Here is a 23,073-nt window from a genome sequence, read left to right as displayed (position 1 = left end):
TTTTTCTTTATTACCGCACATTTATGATGTTTGTTTTTCATTCACTTTACACATTTTTCTGTCATAAATCCTCCACTGTGTGTGAAGCATTTGAACTACGCCATCAGTAATATAAGATTAACTTATGGACAACTCATGGTTGGTGACCACAAGTCAAAACAATTCTATAGAAATGCTTATCTCTATCAACAGATATGTCAATATGGATATTTTGAAACAAAGGACAAGATTTTCATTACTGGAAGCTTTGTGGTTAGCTCATCTGGCCAAAGGACCAATGAGCCCATGCCATGCTGATTCATCTGTTGTCCATCCACAATTTACAAGAAGCACTATTCCTGCTACAGTGTTGGTCATAATTTAAACACATTTACATGCAATGGTAACCGAGTGGGTCTTCACCCAAAATGTGCTCAAGGACAAGCTCACATTTGTCATTTTCAATTGATTTTAATCCTCATTAGTTTGTCAAATAAAGCCAACCTTATATCTTTCTGGATTTCACACATTTACAATAAACTCTGAAGTGTGGGGGATTGAGAGCTGGATGAACAACTATGTCAACTGTTCTGATTTTAATTTCTAAACCACTTGTCATCTAAGTTCTACTGAAAAGTCATGTTCGAACAGGGACCCTGTGTGGAGATTAAAGGCAGGGTAGAATTAGCCAAAAGTGGGAAAACTGCAGCATGATTTGACTTTTTATTATCTTTTTTAAACTTGTCTGCAATTTGCAAACACTGAGCCGTGGATAGAACAGGAAGTCAAAGCCTAGACATCAAAATTGGCAAACTAGCAAAAGAGGTTCCAGGTTGCAAAGAAGCTAACATGATAACCAATAAAAAAAAATGTAGAGAAAGCCCAAAGGTTTTCTTTCAACAATAGCAATAGCTAGCATGTTTATAGCATGTCTACTATTTACCTGAGTACAGGTAATCTAATAGGACGTTCTTGTAGAACTTTCTCAACCGCTTCTGCCATGTAGGCTAATTTTGTGCCACACGTAACATTTTTGTAAAGTACATAACATGCCCCTCAGCATGTACCTTGAATTATTACATTGACATTCTTCTCATAGAAGCATTAAGCATTTCTATACCAGAGCCAGAAATCTGAGCCCTTGTAGCTACACATTAAAAAAGTTAATGAGACATTCTATCGACCGACAGGAACAACGTCTGCAGAACAGATGCTGCAATCTCTACAGTGAAAACACACATTTGAGATGAATTAGGGTGAACGTAAATATGTTTTTTTTTCCATTACTTAAATCTGCTTTTAAACACTCTCTCCCAGTTACCAAGGAAACCACATTAGGCAAATCAATGAAGGTAATGTCGCTGGAGAGGGAGGGTATACCTCAACTCTCTCATCTCCCCCAAACGATTTGCCTCGCTGTGTGTGTGTGTGTGTGTGTGTATCTGTCTCTGTTTGTCTCTCTCCCTCTCATTTTCTATGCCATCTCCCTCTCATCCTCTCCCCTCTCTTTATCTGCCGCCTCTCTCTCACTCACTGCCTCTTTCCCCCTCACAACACTTGCTTTCTGACAACCACTGCCCAAGGACTAGCAGGCGCAGCGCATCCCTAGATTCCATCACTCGGCAGGCAGGGGGGCCTGGAAGAAGAGGAGGAGAAGGGAGGGGGAAATGCCCCCTAAAAAAGTTCAACAGTTGCGACGTTCTGGACTTCTGTGTGACAGCCTGTAGCTTAAGTGGTTATGGCCTTCACCGGGGAATAAGAGGGGTTGACTGAAGAAAGATTCTGGGGAGAGAAGAGAAACGCCCGTCAAGCCAAGCTATCAGCCGCTTATCGTTATAGTTGACCTCACTTTGTAAAATCCCTCTGAAGTTAGAACACTTTGGACTTCATCAAAGTGACTAAAAGTGAGGAAGACAGTGGAAGACAACTCTGCTGAGCTTAAAGTGCTCAGGCTGAGGACAGCTGGACAGGTTTACATGTCCTGACTTGGACATATGGGCGGCCTCTCAAGATGTTGAATCTGGACGGGTTAGAGGTGATTGCGGTGCTGCTGGTCATGGGTCTCTTCATCAAAGTCTTAGAGCAGTTTGGGATGTTCGAACCTGTCGGTGGGGAAGGTAATGCTTGTTTGTTTCTTTAAGAGTTTTGTCTATTAAAAATAATTATATAAACATAAACAAATTGAGTTCTCTGATATTAAATGATACTTGTTTGTACAAGTGAGCGCATGAACAGTTTTATCTGCACCACGCATTCCTTCTGGTTCTGAATGAGCTGCAATCTTTTCCAAGGGTTTGGGTTACCAGTGCAACAGTGGGCCATGCAACACACTCTCTCATTTCCCAAACACACACACACATACAGAGTAACTTTAGCCGTGCGTGTGTGTGGCCTCTCTCTGCCCCAGGGGTGTGTGCTTTTACCTTTTAATCGATATCACTATGGAAAGAGTGGGTCTGAGTGCAGTGTAGAGGCACTTGTCTCACTGAGGGAATGTCAGCCGTACTGTTTGTACTCTCATTAGCTTAAAACCTAAATGTATAGTTGGGTAAAGAAGGGAGATATGGAACATTTTCTTTGAACATTTTCAAGTCAGTGCGCTTTCTTGTTGGGTTTATTTGAGAAAGTCAAACCTGAATCAGATCCGTCTTTTAGTAAATAAATTTTGGTGCTTTTCTGATCGTTGAATCATTTGTACCAAAGCTGTACTAAAGGGGTTTAACAGTTTAACAAAATGTAATATTTACTGAAAGATACATTTACAACACAAAATACAAAAGCACCTGCCTATTAGTGAAGAAAAAAAGGTCCATTTCTGCTCTGGCTCACCTCCAGGAGCTGTCACCACACACCAAGGCCCTGTTTGGCCTGTCTTATCAGGGTGACCTGTGTTTTGTCCCCCCCCATCCAGTTCCTACTTTACGTTGTTCACGCTTCCTTATCTTTCATCTGTTGGTGACAAGAGGACAGATGGGATTCGCATCCCTATTATCTGTTTTGTTCACTTGTTTGCTTGCTTGTTTTTTTCTTTGCACATTGCCCACAGTGCTCTGTTCAGTTCAAGTAACTTTAGCACTCTAGCAAGATTTTCTTCTCAGCATTAGTACCAAAGCACCTCTACTCCACTTTTGAGTGCTTTAAATATTAAAACCTTCACAGATTAAAAGTTCTGGTGTATTATTCTGGATGTTACACTGGAGGAGACACTCTTCATCCCTGATGCACCAGCTGGACTGCACCCAGTAGTCAAGGTGTGCCAGCAGCTCTGTCATCTCAATAAAGTTCCTCTTGGAAACCTCTCATCTACACACAGCACTCTACATACCAAGCATGCACACAGACAGACACACACAGAGACACAGTGGAGATCCCATTTATTCTTCCATTATACTTAGGACATCAGTCTTCTGCATATTTTGACCATGGTTTATGGAAAGTAGCCGCCTTAATAAATTTGTGTGTGCGTGTGTGCCAACTCCCTTGTGAGTACTTTAGCTAATGAATTTTTTTAATGGAGGAACTTAGTCCAGATGGCAGAATGAATGCATCACTCAGACTATCTGCAGAATCACCAAAGAGTTTAGGTCCAAACCATATATGAGCGTGTGATATACCAGCTTCAGTCTCAGAGTATGCGTGCTATGTATGTTCATGCCAAATGCAACTTCCAGTACAGTTACATTACACAGCATGCACTGTGTCCACTGATCAAGTATCCATTCCATTTAAACTCATTAGTACCTGTCTCCCTTAGGATTACCCCCTTACTAAGCTACCAGTGGGGATTGAGAAAAACGAGATTATGAAATGATAGGTAAAATTTATTTCTCCATTTTCCAAAACTGATATTTTCTAAGAAAGAAGAAAAGAAATAAAATATTCATTCTTTCTCTGCTCCCTCTTGCCAGACTCATTTTCCTGTACCCATACTGAGTCATCTTCTGGTGAGACAGAGCGAGACCAGTAAAATAAGGAGACTGTGTGATTCTCATTACTTTAATGAGCTGTGCTACTGACCCATTGGTGATTAAACGCATATATACAAAGTAAATGCACATACTTTTGTGGAGAAAAGGAGAGGAAACTCTTTTGTTATCGAGGATGCATGCAGCATGCGTGAAGTGCACTCTGGTCGGGAAGTTTACAAGGTTCTGATAGATTTAAAGCTAATGGCTAATGGCTGGAGTGTGTTCTTTGGAAGTTTATGAGGTGGAAATAGAAGGGATGTGCTGGTCTGTGCTGGATGGCAGCATGCCTGAGAAGAGTTTTTATCAACACTGCAGTTTCCTCCATCTTCACCCTTTTCTTTGAGTAGAATGTGTTGACTTTAACTTATTCAAGAAACAAAAGAAATCTCTGTGTAAGTATTTACCTGTGATAAACATACATGTATTTACTCTGCCTATTTCTTTTGCTGATTTACTTCTCTGAGAATATCAGTGACTAATATCCTAAAATCAAGCTAAGGCCTACTGTTTGTGCTGTAATGTATTCACTCACTTCATGAATGAAAAGTGTGGCATCTTGCCATATGCTCCACAGCCTCGTTTAGCCTTTGATTTTCAAATAAATTTGCCTGGCACCGGGTTGGATGAGTTAGCTGGTGTCAGGGACATATTGAAGTGCTGCTTCATCACTTCTGCAAGGTCTTTGATACTTTAATGTCTCATATCAATTTATACCAGATTTAACATTAGGATGTGGCCCATACAGTGGGGCAAAAAAGTATTTAGTCAGCCACCGATTGTGCAAGTTCCCCCACTTAAAATGATGACAGAGGTCAGTAATTTGCACCAGAGGTACACTTCAACTGTGAGAGACAGAATGTGAAAAAAAAAATCCATGAATCCACATGGTAGGATTTGTAAAGAATTTATTCGTAAATTAGGGTGGAAAATAAGTATTTGGTCACCTCAAACAAGGAAAATCTCTGGCTCTCACAGACCTGTAACGTCTTCTGTAAGAAGCTTTTCTGTCCCCCACTCGTTACCTGTATGAATGGCACCTGTTTGAACTCATCATCTGTATAAAAGACACCTGTCCACAGCCTCAAATAGTCAGACTCCAAACTCCGCCATGGCCAAGACCAAAGAGCTTTCGAAGGACACCAGGAAAAGTATTGTAGACCTGCACCAGACTGGGAAGAGTGAATCTACAATAGGCAAGCAGCTTGGTGTGAAAAAATCAAATGTGGGAGCAATCATCAGAAAATGGAAGACATACAAGACCACTGATAATCTCCCTCGATCTGGGGCTCCACGCAAGATCTCATCCCGTGGGGTCAAAATGATCATGAGAACGGTGAGCAAAGATCCCAGAACCACACGGGGGGACCTGGTGAATGACCTGCAGAGAGCTGGGACCATGGTAACAAAGGTCACCATCAGTAACACACTACAACGGCAGGGAATCAAATCCCGCAGTGCCAGACGTATTCCGCTGCTGAAGCCAGTGCATGTCCAGGCCCGTCTGAAGTTTGCCAGAGAGCACATGGATGATACAGCAGAGGATTGGGAGAATGTCATGTGGTCAGATGAAACCAAAGTAGAACTTTTTGGTATAAACTCAACTCGTCGTGTTTGGAGGAAGAAGAGTAGTGAGTTGCATCCCAAGAACACCATACCTACTGTGAAGCATGGGGGTGGAAACATCATGCTATGAGGCTGTTTTTCTGCCAAGGGGACAGGACGACTGATCCGTGTTAAGGACAGAATGAATGGGGATATGTATCGTGAGATTTTGAGCCAAAACCTCCTTCCATCAGTGAGAACTTTGAAGATGAAACGAGGCTGGGTCTTCCAACATGACAATGATCCAAAACACACCGCCCGGGCAACAAAGGAGTGGCTCCGTAAGAAGCATTTGAAAGTCCTGGAGTGGCCTAGCCAGTCTCCAGACCTCAACTCCATAGGAAATCTGTGGCGGGAGTTGAAAGTCCGTGTTGCTCGGCGACAGCCCCAAAACATCACTGCTCTCGAGAAGATCTGCATGGAGGAATGGGCCAAAATACCAGCTACTGTGTGTGCAAACCTGGTAAAGACCTATAGTAAACGTTTGACCTCTGTTATTGCCAACAAAGGTTATGTTACAAAGTATTGAGTTGTATTTTTGTTATTGACCAAATACTTATTTTCCACCCTGATTTACGAATAAATTCTTTACAAATCCTACCATGTGGATTCATGGATTTTTTTTTTTCACATTCTGTCTCTCACAGTTGAAGTGTACCTCTGGTGCAAATTACTGACCTCTGTCATCATTTTAGGTGGGGGAACTTGCACAATCGGTGGCTGACTAAATACTTTTTTGCCCCACTGTATGTCAAACCAACCTGGAGATTGCCATTTCTACTTTTTAGTTTCGCTATGGTTCAGTGAATATGTGATGATTTTTGAGGTGAGGTGTGCACAATTGAGTAAGAATATGAGGACTGTTTGGTTCAGAGTCCTGTGGTCGATCCAAGGGGAAATATCACAGCAGAGCTTCAATTTGGACAGAAGACTTAGAATAGACTTTAAATTTTGCAGTTGCTCCGTTAGCTGCGTCGCTTAAAATCTTTTAAAACTCGTCATCATCCAGGTATTCACCTGCTCTGTGCAACTGACCATAACTGTTACAAAGCATAGCCTGAATAAAAAAATTCAGTGTTTTACATGTAAAGAAATAATTTGTAAGGGAATATAAATTTCCTCACAACCATGGCTGCTTCTTTATAGAGGGCAGTATCCAACAGCTTATATTCTTCTTCTTCTTCTTCTTCTTCTTAGTAGTAGTAGTAGTAGTAGTAGTAGTATTTCCATCTATCCATTTTCTTTTGCTTATCCTATTCAGGATTGTAGACATATTATTATTATTATTATTATTATTATTATTATTATTATTAATAAGAATAATAAAATAGTATCTTTAGTGGTAGCAGTAATAGAAGTAATAGTGGCAGTATGTTTGCACTTTTATTGTTATTATTGTTAATAATTGAGCAATCAGGTGGAATGTTATTATAGGGAAATAATGTAGAAAGTTATTACCAATTAAACACCAAAGTAATATGAAACAATAACCAAATAATATCTTGTGTCAGCAATACTTATAACTGAGTAATATTACACCTAAATCTGTGTGACTGGGTTACATAGAAAATAATGTGGAAACAAATTTAGTAAGAGTACAGTAATATATCCTGCTATCACTATTGCAAACTGCTACCCAAATAACTGTTACGTCTGTGCATTAACATTTTATAACCTGACTTTAAAGCAGTTGTGACCTCATTAAAATGAGGTAACAATAAAACATATACATTCACTAAATGTATTATAAACTATATAATAATGGATAATCTATATAACAATCTATAGGTTTCTAACTCTGAATGGCCAGATATTTGTATGTGCATATTTTTCTCTGGTAAGCACTATATCTTAGGTCCATTATAGAACAACATCCTCTTCCTGTCTACAGTGAGGCTCAGCAAATCATCTTTTTCATGCTTAAGAGGATATTTGGCCAGTGTGTGGTTGGTGTGTGTCTATTTGATGGAAAGGAAGTATGATGACAACATGAAGGAGATGGATAAGAGCAGGTAAAAAGCTTAGCGGTCAGCAGAAGACCTATCTATGTCTAAGCACAAGCACATATGCATGCACATGCGCGCGCGCACACACACACACACACACACACACACACACACACACACACACACACAGGCGCATTGTCTATTAGCTTACCTATCAACACAAGGGCAATTACAATGAGGGCAGATGGGGGTTTGTGTGTGTGTTTGCAGTCCATTCAGTCCATTAAGAGTAAGTTGTGTTGCTTCACACCCAGTATAAGGGTCTGTGAACGCTAAAACCATCCCTATATTATATCATACCAAAAGCACATTTAAAAATGTTATCCGAAAGTCATACATTTTGCAGCAGTGAATTGTTGAAAGACTTTTCATTGGGCTCTTTTGGAGAAATTGAAAAAACGATAGCAGTTAAGACACTTTATCAATGGTTTGGACAAGGATCATTCCGATTGTGGCAAACTTTATAAACTGCAATAAAAGTGCAATGAGGATCAAGGAGACTGTCCTTGTTGACCTTGCCTGAGCCTCTTTCTGTCTCTGCCCCTCTGATGGCTAGCCAGGAAGACGATGAGAGCCTGGGACACGGGAGGATCAGACAGGGGATATTTAATACGCAACTCTCTCTGTTCCTCTGCATCCTTCCCTCACTCCATCTCTCTTTTTTTCTTCATTTTCTCTTCCTCCTCTCTGCTTTTGTCAATGTCTGTCTTCGTTCTCTGGCTCCCCATCCCCTGATTTCATTATGGCAGTTGTGTGTGTGTGTGTGTGTGTGTGTGTGTGTGTGTGTGTGTGTGTGTGTGTGTGTGTGTGTGTGTGTGTGTGTGTGTGTAAATGAGAGACTGTATTTGTATGGCAGGTGCTCTGTGAATAAAAGAACAGAAGTTGTAGACGTTCCGTTGCTCTTCCTCTGACACACGTCTGGAGAAAGATGATAACATTGAGAACAAACTAATGAATACACAGACACACACACACACACACAGACACACACAGACACACACAGACACACACACACACACACACACACACACACACACACACACACACACACACACACACACACAAACCTAACCTTGAAAAAAAATCTGTCATTTTTTTGTAATTTGAAAGATTTGCATTAGCGCGGCTTAGCTTCATATTTGAAGACCATTTTACGCCAAGCAGCTTAACCCGTTAATGTTCGGCTGTGCTGTTTTCAAGATGAATTTGATTTTTCTGAGTTGCTTCAGCAGTTTATCAGGCACAAAAGAAACCAGCAATATTTGATGAAATATTCACCCACCCCGCTGTAGCAGATCTGTCAGACAGACTAAACCTGGTTTTTGTTTTGAATCAAAATACAAAATGATGATCCTCTTTAGAGCTACCTTGAACCAGCTGATAAGCAGCAGCTGAATAGACTGTATCTTGCTTTATGGCAAGGATGTCAAACATAAGGCCTGGGGGGCAGAAATGTTCCAGCAAAGACTCCAATCCAGCCCAGTGGACATCTTTGAAAAATCTTATGGTGGCTATAAAATCTTTACTTTTAACTGTATTTTCATACATTTTAAAGCTTGCACTAGGGATAAAGACCTCCCCCATGGCCATTCATACTACACCAAACTAATGAAGTGAGAGCTAAACAATTTAATTATAGAAAAGTTCCCTTTTTTAACCATTTACTCTAGAAATTTCAGTTTTCCTTCCAATGTGTCCACACTAAAATAAATAAATAAAATAAGAACTCACAAAAACTGCAAATGCACCTGGAACTGAATGGGAAATGGAATTTTCCACAGTCTGGCCCACTCAAGATCAAGATAGGCTGTATGTGGCCCACCTTAAAAGGAATTTGACATCCCTGCTCTTTGGTATAAGAACCCATATAGCAGTTGAACACAGGCGCTGTTAAAATATAAGACATAGTTTTCTGAGATGGCAATGGTTATGCTGGGATAGAAGACAGTAAGCTGTGGTTATGGTAAGAACAATTACTCCTAAAACTACTTAATTAGGCCGCAGACATTACTTGTGGTAAAGCTGCACTTTCCTTTCATGTATTAGAATATAAGAGGTAACCATCAGGGCAAATGGTCGTGAATAATTCAGGTCTCAGCCACACATCTGTAGTTTTATTACTGTGTCTTGCTTGGTTTTGACCCCAATGGGCTGAATGTAAATTGGAGTAAAGACTGAAAGCGCTGCCTGATGGTGCAGCTCTCTATTTATTCTTATCTTTTTAAAAATTTCTCTGATTCTCATGATTCTTACATTACAGTATTAACAAGGCCACAGAAACCTGGCAGCAGGATTCACGAGTATAAAACATTTGTGTTGGACAGACAGTGACTATTGTTTACCCTGTCCTACAACAACAGAATAAGGCTACAGGCTGCTGTCGTTCTGCCATTGATTTAACTGCCAATTTGATCTTTATTCATGGCAGGATACCAGTAAGCATTTGGGATAACTTTCCTGTAAGTTGCTGCACGCTGGCTGAGCTGTCCTCAAAGTACATGTTTCACTGTCTTGTGTTCCAGCATAGTAATGTGTTGTTTGGCTGAGAAAGTAGTTGGTTTGCTCCGTAATATAGTTGCTGTGGCACTAATTTAAACTTAAGAGTTGTTTTAGTGGTTGTTTTAGAAACAAATCTTTCCACAGCTGAAACCAAACCTTCGGAGTGCTGAGATTCCAACCCTCTTAGCTGATAAAGTTTTTTTCCCCTTTTTTTTCTGTTGTATCGACCCACAGGATGTTTTCCTGATTTGGCTCCTGGCAGGAAAAGGCAGAGCAGAGGTTTCATGACTTGATAGAAATAGGTTTAGAGGATTGTTGTCAGCGATGCAAACCCAATTTAGATTGACTGCTTTACACCACTCACAAACACAGGATGCATTAGAAAAAGGCATGAAAGCTGCGTGTCAGAAGGTTCAAAGTACAACTTTAATGCTGTTTGGTCTGCTGCTGCTTTGATCTTAGACAATGCCATAATATCAACTGCGGATCTTGCAGGGAATGCGCGCTTGTGAGAGAGAGAGAGATGGCATTGGAAATCATTAATAGCTTGTGATCTTTCATTTCTCTCAAACTGCTCCCTGCAGCTGAATTAAATCAAGGACAGTAACAAGGAAAGAGCATGCCAAGAGTTGAACAGCATTGTTGACTGCTGTTTTGCTAGTTGCATGTCTTACCTTGCACTGCCCTCTACAGGTGTGCTGCTTAATCGCTTCAATCTAAAGTTTGTCAAAATTTAAAATGGTCAATTTTGTGCCTTAAAGACCTTAAACACATTTGATTTAATGAGCTGTAAACAGATCAGCTACATTTTTTTTAACCTACACACGATCATTTAACAACTAAGACTAATGATATCCTTCCAGTAGTTTTTGGCACTTTCATCATGTATTTGTTAAATATAAACTGTAACAGATCTAGCTTTTCTGGTTGATCCTAACTTTAGTCCCTATCATTAAATGTCACACGAGTAAAAGAGAGAGACTCCCAAACTTAGCATTCGGATGCTGCCGATGTCTCCCAAAAACATAAATTAGTACATCTCATTTCCTCCAAACAGACAACATTTTTGATCCGTCAGTGTCACCGGGTTGTGTGCACTTTCTAAAGAAAACTGTTCATTAGCTGGTCTCTGTAGTTTATACTGAAAGGACTCGGCTTCAGTAGAAACTGTTTTTGTCCCCCATCGCCGTATTAAAAATATCCTCAAAAGCTAATGATCTATGCAAATGGATCTCTTATTTCACTTATCTAATTGGAAACACACTAGCCAATTTTGAGCACCATTTGTCAATGACCTCCTCTGTGTCTCCTTCGCTGCACGCTTTCGCACACACATATTACACCCCCCACCCCCCTTGCACTCTCTTAGACATTTTAATCAGTTTTGAGAGGAATAATTGCCCAGGTAGACGTCTAAATATGGAGGTATTTCAATTACTTGGTGTGTCTGGCCTCGGGCAAACTATGCCTCACAGAGGCTAATCAAGTAAGACTGATTAACCCAACATTTTATTATAGTCTACGTGTGGACGCATGTGTGAGGGTGTCACCATTTATTGTAGATTAAAATTCTCCCAAGTAAATGTTTGTCATTATATCCCTCGGGATCCATTAGAGCTGCCACCTTCTCATTTGTATGACACATAAACAATTTAGGCAAAAAAACAAACAAACCCCAAAACCCTTTCATCTGTGATTTCTCAAACTGCCCTTTAAACACCTTCAGATGGGATGGATGGTTAAGATGGGGATAAAAAAAAGGAGCACTATCTCAGATAACCACTACCCTGCTAATTATATCACACAGACCGTCAGATTCCAAGCAAACAGAAACACTCTGTTGGACACCCACTGCAAAGACCTCAGCTGATTAAAAATGAAGTGACAATTATTGTATGAGGAGCTTAATCAGGATTTTGTTGTTTACCAAACTTTTAAATACAGAGAAGCTTCACAGTGTGACTGATTTGGAGATTAGTATGTTGAAAGTATATACACTGAACAAAAATATAAACACAACACTATTGTTTTTGCTCCCATTCTCCATGGGATGGACGTAGAGACCTAAAATTCATTCCAGATACACAATATAACCATCCCTCCCAAACAGTGGTCACAAATCAGTCCAAATGTGTGGTAGTGGGCACATCTGCTATATTGAGATAATCCATCCCACCTCACAGGTGTGCCACATCAGGATGCTGATCTGACATCATGAGTAGTGCACAGGTGTACCTCAGACTGCCCACAACAAAAGGCCACCCTGGAATGTGCAGTTTTTTGCACTATTGGGGGTCTGGGGACCCAGAACCGGTCAGTATCTGGTGTGACCACCATTTGCCTCATGCAGTGCAACACATCGTCGCATGGAGTCTATCAGATTGTCAGTTGTGGCCTGTGGAATGTTGGTCCACTCCACTTCAATGGCTGTGCGAGGTTGTTGGATATTCGTGGGAACTGGTACACGCTGTCGTATACGCCGGTCAAGCACATCCCGAACATGCTCAATGGGTGACATGTCCGGTGAGTATGCTGGCCATGCAAGAACTGGGACATTCTCAGCTGCCATCTGCCCTGAACAATGTGAACCATGATTCATCCGTGAAGCGCACACCTCCCCAACGTGCCAGACGCCATCGAATGTGAGCATTTGCCCACACAAGTCTGTTACGGCGACGAGCTGGAGTCAGGTCAAGACCCCGATGAGGACGACGGGCATGACAGTTTGTGCAGAAATTGTTTGGTTGTGCAAACCAATTGTTCCAGCAGCTGTCTGGGTGGCTGGTCTCAGACGATCTTGGAGGTGAACCTGCTGGATGTGGAGGTCCTGGGCTGGTGTGGTTACACGAGGTCTGCGGTTGTGAGGCCAGTTGGATGTGCTGCCATATTCTCTGAAACGCCTGTGGAGACGGCTTATGGTTGAGAAATGAACATTCAATGCACGAGCGACAGATCTGGTTGACATTCCTGCTGTCAGCATGCCAATTGCACGCTCCCTCATTGCTTGTGGCATCTGTGGCATTTTGCTGTGAGACAAAACTGCACATTCCAGGGTGGCCTTTTGTTGTGGGCAGTCTGAGGTACACCTGTGCACTACTCATGATGTCAGATCAGCATCCTGATGTGGCACACCTGTGAGGTGGGATGGATTATCTCAATATAGCAGATGTGCCCACTACCACACATTTGGACTGATTTGTGACCACTGTTTGGGAGGGATGGTTATATTGTGTATCTGGAATGAATTTTAGGTCTCTACGTCCATCCCATGGGGAATGGGAGCAAAAACAAAAGTGTTGCGTTTATATTTTTGTTCAGTGTATAAATCCAACTTTCCACCTCATCCTGAATATATTTAATATAAATAAAATAACCCCATCAAAGATAATATTGGCTCCTCTAGCTACTCTGTGACATGGACAGATATCAAATTCTAGTCAAATTTGCATCCAGACGTTCTCAAAGCATAACTCCTGGAGCATCGATACATGAGTATTGGCGGTGGTGGTGGGAGTATCACTGACATGATGCGTTTAGGGGTCAGGGAATAGCAGCAGGCAAGTGAACTGTCAATCATTGCTTTCAGTCATTGGCCATCTGAGACACATTCAAACCTTAAAGCCTCCTGAAAGCTTAGTAAAATGATTTTCAAAATCAGTACAAGCATTTCCCCGGGTCCAGCCCATTTAACCCCCTTCACTTCACCAAAGTAACTGATTCATCTTCTACGGTGACATGAAACAGCTTCTCAGTTGAAAAATGATCGGGCCACCGAGCGTTGTGGGAGGATTAATGAATAGGCAATACAAGGACCCAAGGAGGAGTAATACGAAGAAGATGGAAAAAGTAGTCTAATTTTTAATTTTTTTTTCTTGCTCTGAGCCTTTCTTAAAACCAGATTTTTGTAATTACAGAGGATGAGTATCAACTGAAAAAAGAGCTGTGATTCAGGTGTCTATGTTGGACCCAAGAAAATGGTTTTGGGAGATGAAATCTCTTCCCAAATTTACAGCTAGAGTGGAGGCAGTGTCAAACTGAAAGTGAAAATTCATTAAAATTAACAGTTTGCTTCATTTCCAGCCATTGTAGTTGCAGCTTGTTAGATAAGTTGTGAAAGCCATTCTGTTTTAAGCCGCAGTAATGGCCTGGCTCGAGAGATGGCAGCGTCAGTTGGTAATTGGTCGCTAAGGGCCGTCATTGACAAGAAACAATTGCAGTGTCTCCTGGCATTGTCATGTAAAGTGTGAATTTGTCATTTAAATGTACTTTAAAAGTTTAAAACTAAAAATGATTCACAGAGAAGTCTTACTTGTTTGTTGCCGTTGCTGTTAGGTGGTTCTGTTTGCTTACGCTTTATTTTCTTTTGAAATCACTCATCAATCACTCAACCCAGTTGGTTTTACTTCTGCTCTTTAATTAGATTTTTTCCCAGTTTTTCAGCAGCAATAATCAAATCAGCATTTCTTCATATCAAAAGCTCTCAGTTTTAAAATTATCTGCTGGTTTCCTGCATTTGAGTCCTCTATCTTTTGCCTGGCTTAGTAAATGCAAATTCCTGTTTGAGTTCTGCATAACTTTTATTATAAAGGCATAATCTTTTTTTTTTCTGCACTACATGAAAACATATAATGTGAAAAGCCGTTGAAACAAAGGATGTGCTGCATTCATTTCAGATGTCTACAAAAAACCTCACTTCTCAACCAAATTTAGCCCACTCTGATTTTACAGTTACCTGGATGTCTAGACATATTTTGACTTACAAGTCACCAAATCAGTGCGTACGGGGATGCAAACAGTGCAACAGTGAAGCAAGCTAAACTTTGTTACCATTATTAGAAGCAACAGTAAGATCAAAAGTCAGTGCCTTAGAATATTCCTGGACTCACAGAGCCGTCATGTTTGAACAAATATTGAGGAGAGAAGCAACGTCTTGGTATATGACAGGGATAATAATGCTTTAGGTAAGAGATAATGACAGATAGGTATGACCAGCCTTGAGCTGTAGCACTTTTATCCTTGATTTGACTCTGACTGTATTTGAGAGTTTGGCCTGAATATATCACAGTATTTAGAAAGTTATGTTGCGTATTCTATTTAAGTTAATACACTCACTAGCCCCTTCATTACCTAAACATTACTAGCACTGAGCTGGATCCCCATTTGTCGTCATAACTGCTCTAATTCTTCATGGCATAGATTCAGTAAGGTGCTGGAAACATGCCTCAGAGATTCTGTTCCTTATTGACATGACAGCATCACACAGTTGCTGCAGATTTATCAACTGCACGTCCATGTTGTGAATCTCCCGTTCATCACATCTCAAAGATGATCTGTTGGATGGAGATCTGGTGACTGTGGAGGTCATGTGAGTCCAGTGAACTCACTGTTGTTCAAGAAACCAGTTTGAGATGATTTGAAATTCTTGACTGCTGCAGCACCTATTAGGAGATGGGTACACTGTGGCTATAAAGGGTTGTCAGCGACAATACTCAGGTAGGGAATTATGTTGCAACTAAGACACCCAAAGTGTGGCAAGAAGATATCCCTCACATCATTACACCAGCAGCAGCAGCCTGTACCATTAATACAAGGCAGGCTGGATTTATACTTTCTTGTTGTTTACACCAAATTTTGATCCAACCATCTGAATGTTACAGCAGAAACCAAGAGTCACCACATGACGATGTTTTTCCAGCCATCTGTTGTCCAATTTTGATGAGTCTCAGTTTTTTGTTCTTAGCTGACAATAGTAGTACGTGGTGTAGTCTTCTGCTGCTGTAGCCCATCTACTTCAAGGTTCAGTGTGTTAAGTCTTCAGAGATGCTCTTCTGCATTCTCTCTCACTCTTCTGCTCTCCTTGGTTGTAACAAATGGTTATTTGAGTTACTTTACCTTCCTGTCAGCTTGAAGCAGTCTGGTCATTTTCCTCTAACCTCTGGTATCAACATGGCATTTGTAGATATCTACTCTTTTTTTTTTTTTTTTAGACAATTCTGTCTAAGCCAGCGTTTCAAACACAAGGCCTGTGGGAAAGAATTGGCCTGGCAACGACTCCCACTGGACGGCTTTGGAAAATATGAAAGCGGGCATACATTTTTTAACTTTATTTTTTAGAAGTTTTGCAGCTTTTCCTGCTGATTTTCTCTCAATTTACACATTTATGATGTAGAAAAACTGAGATGTGGTGTCAAGATTACCCTTCTTTATCTTATATTAAGATATCTGAGGGATTAAATGTGTAGGTGAAGACTGAGAGGTGAGTTTCACTCATCACCACCCTGCTGTAAACCCTAGAGGTGTTTGTGTGGTAAAATCCCAGTACACAGCTCAGATCAGCCCATCTGGAACAAATAACAATGCCACATTCAAAGTCGGTTAAATCTTCCTCACTCCGATGGCCAATTTGAACTTCAGCAGGTCGTCTTGACCATATCTATGTGCCTAAATGCGCTGAATTGCTATCATGTCACTGGCTGATCAGATATTTCCATTTTAAAGTAGTTGAACAGATGCACCTAATGACGTATCTAGTGAGCATACAATGCGTTATGTAGATTATTTATAGAACAGCACCTGTGAAGACATTTATTTTAATGAACACTTGTTCCTTGCTTGACATCACAAATTAAATGTCTGCTTTAGAATAATGGAAACAGTTGACAGTGATTGCCCAGTTTCTGACACTGAACATGAACTCGGTTGCCTTTTTGTATAGCACTACTGAATGGATTAGTGAGTAGACGACATTACTTTCCCAAAACACTTGCCTGCCTTGGCAAAGAAACGCAAGTTACCAACTCTGTACTTTAACTGTCATTTGAAATCTTCCTGTCTCCTACCTTGCAGAGTGGAAAGAAGAAGTTATTTTAAATAATTTATCAGTTTTTTCAAACTTCATCATCAAACAAAAATGTAAAAAAAAAGAAAGAAGAAAAATAAAAAAAGATTTATGCATAAACTTTGCTTTTCTTCTTTCTTTCTGCAACAGTGTGTTTAAAGCGAAATCACAATGAACTTGGCAAAGGCACAGTCTGCACAAATGCAGTATGCAAACAGGACTCAAAATGTTTGCCAAAGAGCCCTTGTGCACCTGACTGTTTGACAGTGGGATAGCCCTAAAACCTCACAGATTTAGCTGTAACGAACTTCAAAGTCTGCAAGTCTTTGAGTGTGGACATTGAGATTGGGTTCATGGTATCACAAGACCATTGTTCTCATCCCGTTTCCTATAAAAACTTAATATTGCTTCCTCCCTAGCCATGACCATGAGCCTTCTATATCTGTTAGTAGTTATTGTATTTAAATATATATTGCACTTTTCCTCTTAACATCTGAACCATGTAGCAGTTTAGAAAACATTTTTTTTCCGTCAGTTATTTGTTACTGAAATAAGAAAACAAATAATAATGTTGCCCTGCTGACAGGAGCTGTTTATTAGAAAATGTAGAAATGCATTGTTGTGGAACAAGATTATCAATTACATATTTTGTCATTTCATTTGGAGGACTTTTTGCAATTCTTATGCCTCAGTACATCGTTCTTGTTACCACCACTCACAGTAATCAGTTGTAGGTGTTACTTAATTTCAGGTTTAGCACTACAGACAGTCAATTTTTGCACTGACAAACGAAGAAAATGACTTTAGTGTGGATTGGCCGCATCTTGCCAATAACAGATCCACTTATAGTAATAAGGTCATGACTGGATCCAATATCGGTTCAGCTGGGATATCTCAATTCCACTTAGAAATATAATTTCCTTGATCATGTATCCATTATACACTGTGCTTTAGAAGGCTCATAACTTTATTACCTGTTGTACTCACTCATGCCTTGTGCACCTTGTTGAAAGGTTAAGTGTCTAAATCAGTTTCCTATCCACTCTGGTACATTAAATCCATTATTTTCTAGGGGGAGGGTGTTGTTCTTTTGGGTTTTTTTCAGTGTGTCTGTCTGTGCTTGGATGTCAGTGTGCCAGATGTGACAGCAATAGATCTCATTCCAGCTGAAATGTTCCACGCTGCGCTGGAGTTCAAATGCAATATTTGATAGCCAGATTTCACCTCCAGGCTGTGTGTTTGTGTGTTGACTTTATACTCAGGGGAGATTGTCACATCTGTGAGTTTGTCCACAGGCGTTGCTGGGTCAGATGCTTTGCCACTCTGTCATCGCAGTTTTTCCCCTCCCTTATGTTAAGTCTTTTCCTGCTTCTTCTCTGCCTAAATTTATCCTTCCATTTCCCATAGCTGCCTCTTTTGGAGTGATTATTTGTTTTGGGTTTTTTTTTTTTGCATTTGCTATTCTTATCGTTATTTGTCTTTGACCATTCCTTCTCGCCCCTCCTTTATCTTCCCCTCTCATCTCTCCATTCATTCTTCTCATCTGTCTCTCGCATGTCTCCCCCTCTCTGTTTCCCCTCTTTACCTACAAGTAGTACTACTCTATCCTTCCCCCGCCTCAATTTCTCATCCCCCTCTTTCCTCCCTTCACTTCCATCACTGACCCAATTAAACATGGGGAGGGACACAGCAGTAGGAGAGTGACGGAGGTAAGGCAAGAAAGAGAGGGAGGACAGGCAGAAAGAACAGAGAGTTTGAGTCAGCAGCAAGAAAACCAGAGAGAGTCAGAAAACAATTGCCACCAACCTGCCAGGACATACACAGTGCATTGTCCGAAGTTCACCTGGAACTTAAACCACCTTTGACAGCCTCAGAGGAGGTGGGGGTGGAGTAGCAAGTCGAAATTCCTGCTGCCACGCACTTACCACTCTCGAAGAAGAAACGAGGAGAATAACAATCTACCTTCAGTGAAGACAGCGGGTGGGGAGCTGTGCGGAGTTAGGATGGCTGAACGCCGGGATATAGCTGGAGACTGAGAGGCTGAAGAAAAAGACATTGCATTCTGGGCTGGAAACTGAGGGAGGGGGGCACGGTTGCCCCTAGGCAAGAGAAAGATTTTTGGTGATAGGAAAAGAGGGAGAGGAAGGGGGAAGGATGCATCTGTTCTTCCAAGACAAGTGGGAGGTGGAGGGGCTGCAGACTGTGGGTATCCTCCTGGTGGTCTGCAGTTCCCTCAAACTGATGCACTTTCTGGGGCTCATCGACATTTCTATGACAGGTAAGAGAAATTATTCAAAAGAAAAAAAGAGGCACGGAAAGGGTTAAATTGATAAATATAGTCAGGGGACAGCTGGAAGAGAACACTTACCTGGAGAGGCAGGCGTCTGCATATGTATTCATGGTGGGTTTCTGTGTTTGAGGTTAACATGAAGTAGTTTTAGCCTAATTCTTTCACTGCCTAGCTGTTCAGTCTGTCACACCCATTTACAGCCCTGTGTAGTGTGTGTGTGTGTCTATGTGCGTGTGTGAGAGAGAGAGATCTTTTTTATGAGGCTTGGTGTATGCTTGGTGTATCTGTGTCTCTCTATGTCACACATAAGTTCAAAAGTATTAAAACTGCAGCCCATTCAGTACCTCGTTCATTATAATCAGCCACAGGCTATACATGACATTTATTAATGCGACGAGGACCTGCATTTTAAAATATTCTCATTGTTTTGATTTAAAGAAAAACTCAGTTTGTTCATCATGAAGAGCTTTACAGTGTTCTCTGGAGAGTTTTAGAAAGTCTGAGAAAGGCCACCCTTGTGGTGTCTTCAGGCGTGTCTATGCCTCGGCTTAAAGAGTGCTGATTTCCTTTTCCTTTTTTTTTTCTCTTGTGGGCGAGCAGGTTAGGGCATTTTAACATTTTTAGATGGTGTACAGTAGTGAAGCAGATACAGAATGGGGGAGGGAGACAGAGGGCTATTATATGGAATAAAGGAATTAAACCAGCAGGTTGCAGCTATGTGAAATGTGTCTTAACCACAGTGCCACCAGCGCACCCTGAGGCCACACATTTTTAAGGCTGCATGGCAGACTGGGACTGTGCTGTTTGGAACAGTCAAGCTTTTACCAGACAGCAAGGCTGTAACAGTGGAGGCATTTTGGGAAATTCCTCTGCTGCACTGATTTTGAGCATCATTCTCTCTCTCTCTTTTGTTTTTGGGGTTTTTTTTTTGCCTCCAACCTTACTAACTAGCTTGATTGCAGTTTAGAAGAAAAAGAGGAAGGAGAAGTGGAAGTAAAGGTAAAGGTCCCCGGACTCATTTGAAACTAAAGGTGCTTGGGGAACTAACTGAACCACTTTTAAAATGTAGCTCTGCGTGGCTTCACTCCTAGAGATCATAACTAAAAGTCCCAGTGTTGGGCTTGCAGATACACTAAGCAGTACAGTGTATCTGTAATGCTTGCTGTCTTCCCTGTGGTTCAGGGCTTACACGTGATTTTCTGCATTCCTTGAGAAAATCCTCAGATTTCTCAAGTTTAGGAAGTTCCTTCAAAAGTTACTAAATATTGCCAAAAATGTGCTGCCACCATTTTACTAAAAATAGAGCTGTTCTCTTATTTACTGAAGTGTTGTGATGGTCTGTCAGTGTGCCCTGAGGGAAACTATCGCGCTCTAATTGCATCACTACAGGGCATGCTGGGTAAGAGCATTGTGATGCTGCACAATAAGGAACAGTGTTTTTTTTTTACTTTTCTGCCTACTCAGGCCAGAATGAAAGAAGTTCTGGTCTCATTGTTAGTGCCACTCAAAAAACAATTTTAACTTCAAAGACTAGAGAACAAATTGATCACGTGTCACTTCAGTAGCTCAAGGAGTAGAGTAACCTACTTGTTTTTGACATAGGACTCTGTTAGTATGGAGGATAATAGATAGATAGATAGATAGATATGTGTGCATATTATGGTTACTGCCTCTGAGATCAAATATCTCTATTTCAGGAGAATCGTATCCATGACATCTAAAGCACGTTTACTGAGACATCAGAACAAGAAATGTTAACGCCAGAAAAGGACAAAAATACAGACAAAATAACAAAGATGGAGCGAGGGCTTTAAAAGGGAGCCAGGAAAATGTGTCTCTAAACAAGCACATCTAATCACTGACAGTCTCCAGCAGATTTGGCTTTTTATGGGTCTCACAAGTATTTAAAACTCAGTGTTCCATGTGGAGCACAGGCAGTAGATATCACTGTTCATTTCCGTTTGTTTGTGTCTCTGTTTTGGCCTTCATATCAGTATAACACATGCTGATAAGTTCAAACTGTAATCTGGAATGCTACCCAAGAGAGTTTCCAATCATAGAAATGTTATGATTTAGCATTTTTGCTGTACTAATATGTTGATTGCAGTGTTATAATTACCGGTACAAAAAATGTCTGGTTTTGGAGCACTAAAAACAATTTAGGTGTAACTAGTGTTCATACATTGTTGGTATGCTTCTTTACTCTCTTTCAAATTGATGTATTGCACACTGTTGTCACTTCTTTGACACCTATAGTTGCTATTTATGTTGAATATGATGAACTATACTGAGCGATACGCTCATATGTTAATTAGACTAACAATACTCTATGAAGAAATTACAAGTAGGTAATGAAACACTCATCTCAAGGTCCATTTAATAGCTGTTCTGAAGGTTTCTGGAAGTTAAGATATTAAAATATCATAAAGGTCATTAATTTATTCATTCATTTTATGGCTCCACTTACTCCATGATTAATCTTTTGTGGGTTACACTGGACATTTTCTGACTTATTTTTGCACATTTCATTGGTTGTTAAGCATTTGATAGTTATGTCTGCATTGTTGTCAGCTGATGAACCTGTTTGCAACAAAAAAAAACACACTTGCCCACAAGCAGACCCTTGTGCCTATGGCTGAGCCTCTGTGAGACTGCTCGATAGAAGAATCTGGTATGCTTGGAGAGCGTGCTCTGCTTGTTCTGGTTGCAAATGATGCCAGAGCCACATGTTGTCAGGAGGGCAAGAGCCCCTGACGCTCCACAGAGCAGAGAGATAACAGGGTGAGACATAACAAAGGCGAGATAAATCAGTGGGGGTGCTGTGGTTGTGTTGGTTTTCAGTCCATCATGTCCTACTTCATCCCTCAGACTGCTGGGGTCCTCCTTAAAGGGATATGTGGACTTCTATGCAGTAAGTACCCAGGTTTATCTGTGCCAATGTGTTTTACGTCTACTAATATCCATTTCGTGACACACAAAACAATCTCTGGTAGATGTTATGGGCTCTGGCTGGGTTTGTTTTTCTGTTCACCCTTCTTGCAAATTGCTTTCAATTACCACCAGTGTGTGAATGTGTGTGTGAATGGGTGGATGACTGTGTATAGTGTAAAGCGCTTTGGGGTCCTTAGGACCAAGTAAAGCGCTATACAAATACAGGCCATTTACCATTAAGTGGTTGTTTAACCTGAACGTGAGTACAATGCTGGTTTATGTTTTGAATTGGTATACTCGGCACTAATATTTCTAAAGTCAGTGTACTGGATATGGCACCGTGATACAAATCAGTCTTATGAGGTAAACTGTGTGTTTATTGGGGTGAGCTGAGAGCAGGTGGTACTATCTACAGCTTGAAGTTGGTGGTCTCCCTTTGCTAAGCCAAGTCAGCAGCATGAATCCGTCTGTTGTTGAATCTGTCCGTTGCATGACTTTATAGGCATGTGTGTGTGTGTATATCACAGTATGTGTATCTAACTCTTGTGCTATGGTTGGTGATTTCAGGTAACCCTTCCACCAGCCAAAGCAAAAAAACCATAAAGCAGCGATTCCTCAAACTGCTGCCGTGCTGCAAGCCTTCGACTACCCCCTCAATCAGTCAAAGCAAGTGCTCTTTCACTCTATACATCTCTGCTTTCTCCTACTTGCCTCTTTAGTCAGTTGAGAAGACTGGCGCAGACGCTCGTGTGGATAAAGTCACATCAAAACATTCAGGCTACACATAAATCTACATACACCCTTACAGACTCCAAAAACTCTACAACTATCTGGTGTTGTGGATTGTGGGTCAGAGCTGTTTTTCTTTTTGTGATTTGAGGCGTGTGCCATATATTTGGGTACTGGAATGTGTGTGTGTTGGTATGTAATATACCAGAAATACCATGTTTACAGTACAGA

The 23,073-nt window shown here is 40.9% G+C and overlaps 1 protein-coding gene across 7 annotated transcripts in view; it reads left to right on the top strand.

The window, feature by feature from the left end:
• The window catches only part of LOC146561123 (A-type potassium channel modulatory protein KCNIP2), a 137,939-nt gene that overhangs the window by 110,452 nt on the left and 4,414 nt on the right, over positions 1–23,073 (top strand). The window contains exons 1-2 of one of the 7 annotated variants that reach the window (XM_085296917.1): positions 19,203–22,093; positions 22,681–22,779. The exons of 2 other annotated variants lie outside the window; for them this stretch is intronic. In XM_085296917.1, the coding sequence (XP_085153043.1) occupies positions 22,030–22,093; positions 22,681–22,779 (163 nt within the window). In that variant the 5' untranslated portion in view covers positions 19,203–22,029. Of the gene's footprint in view, positions 1–1,551; positions 2,097–17,404; positions 19,171–19,202; positions 22,094–22,680; positions 22,780–23,073 lie in introns of those variants that run through there. 4 more of the 7 variants (XM_085296916.1, XM_085296919.1, XM_085296918.1 and 1 more) reach the window with 4 other exon arrangements.

The sequence above is a fragment of the Mchenga conophoros genome, linkage group LG13, assembly GCF_057382185.1.
Source record: "Mchenga conophoros isolate Kocher_MC1m ecotype Shallow Benthic linkage group LG13, M_conophoros_male_GT1.1, whole genome shotgun sequence".
Classification (NCBI taxonomy): domain Eukaryota; kingdom Metazoa; phylum Chordata; class Actinopteri; order Cichliformes; family Cichlidae; genus Mchenga; species Mchenga conophoros.
Note: the sequence above shows the minus strand (reverse complement) of the source record. Positions and strands in the feature narration are given on the sequence as shown.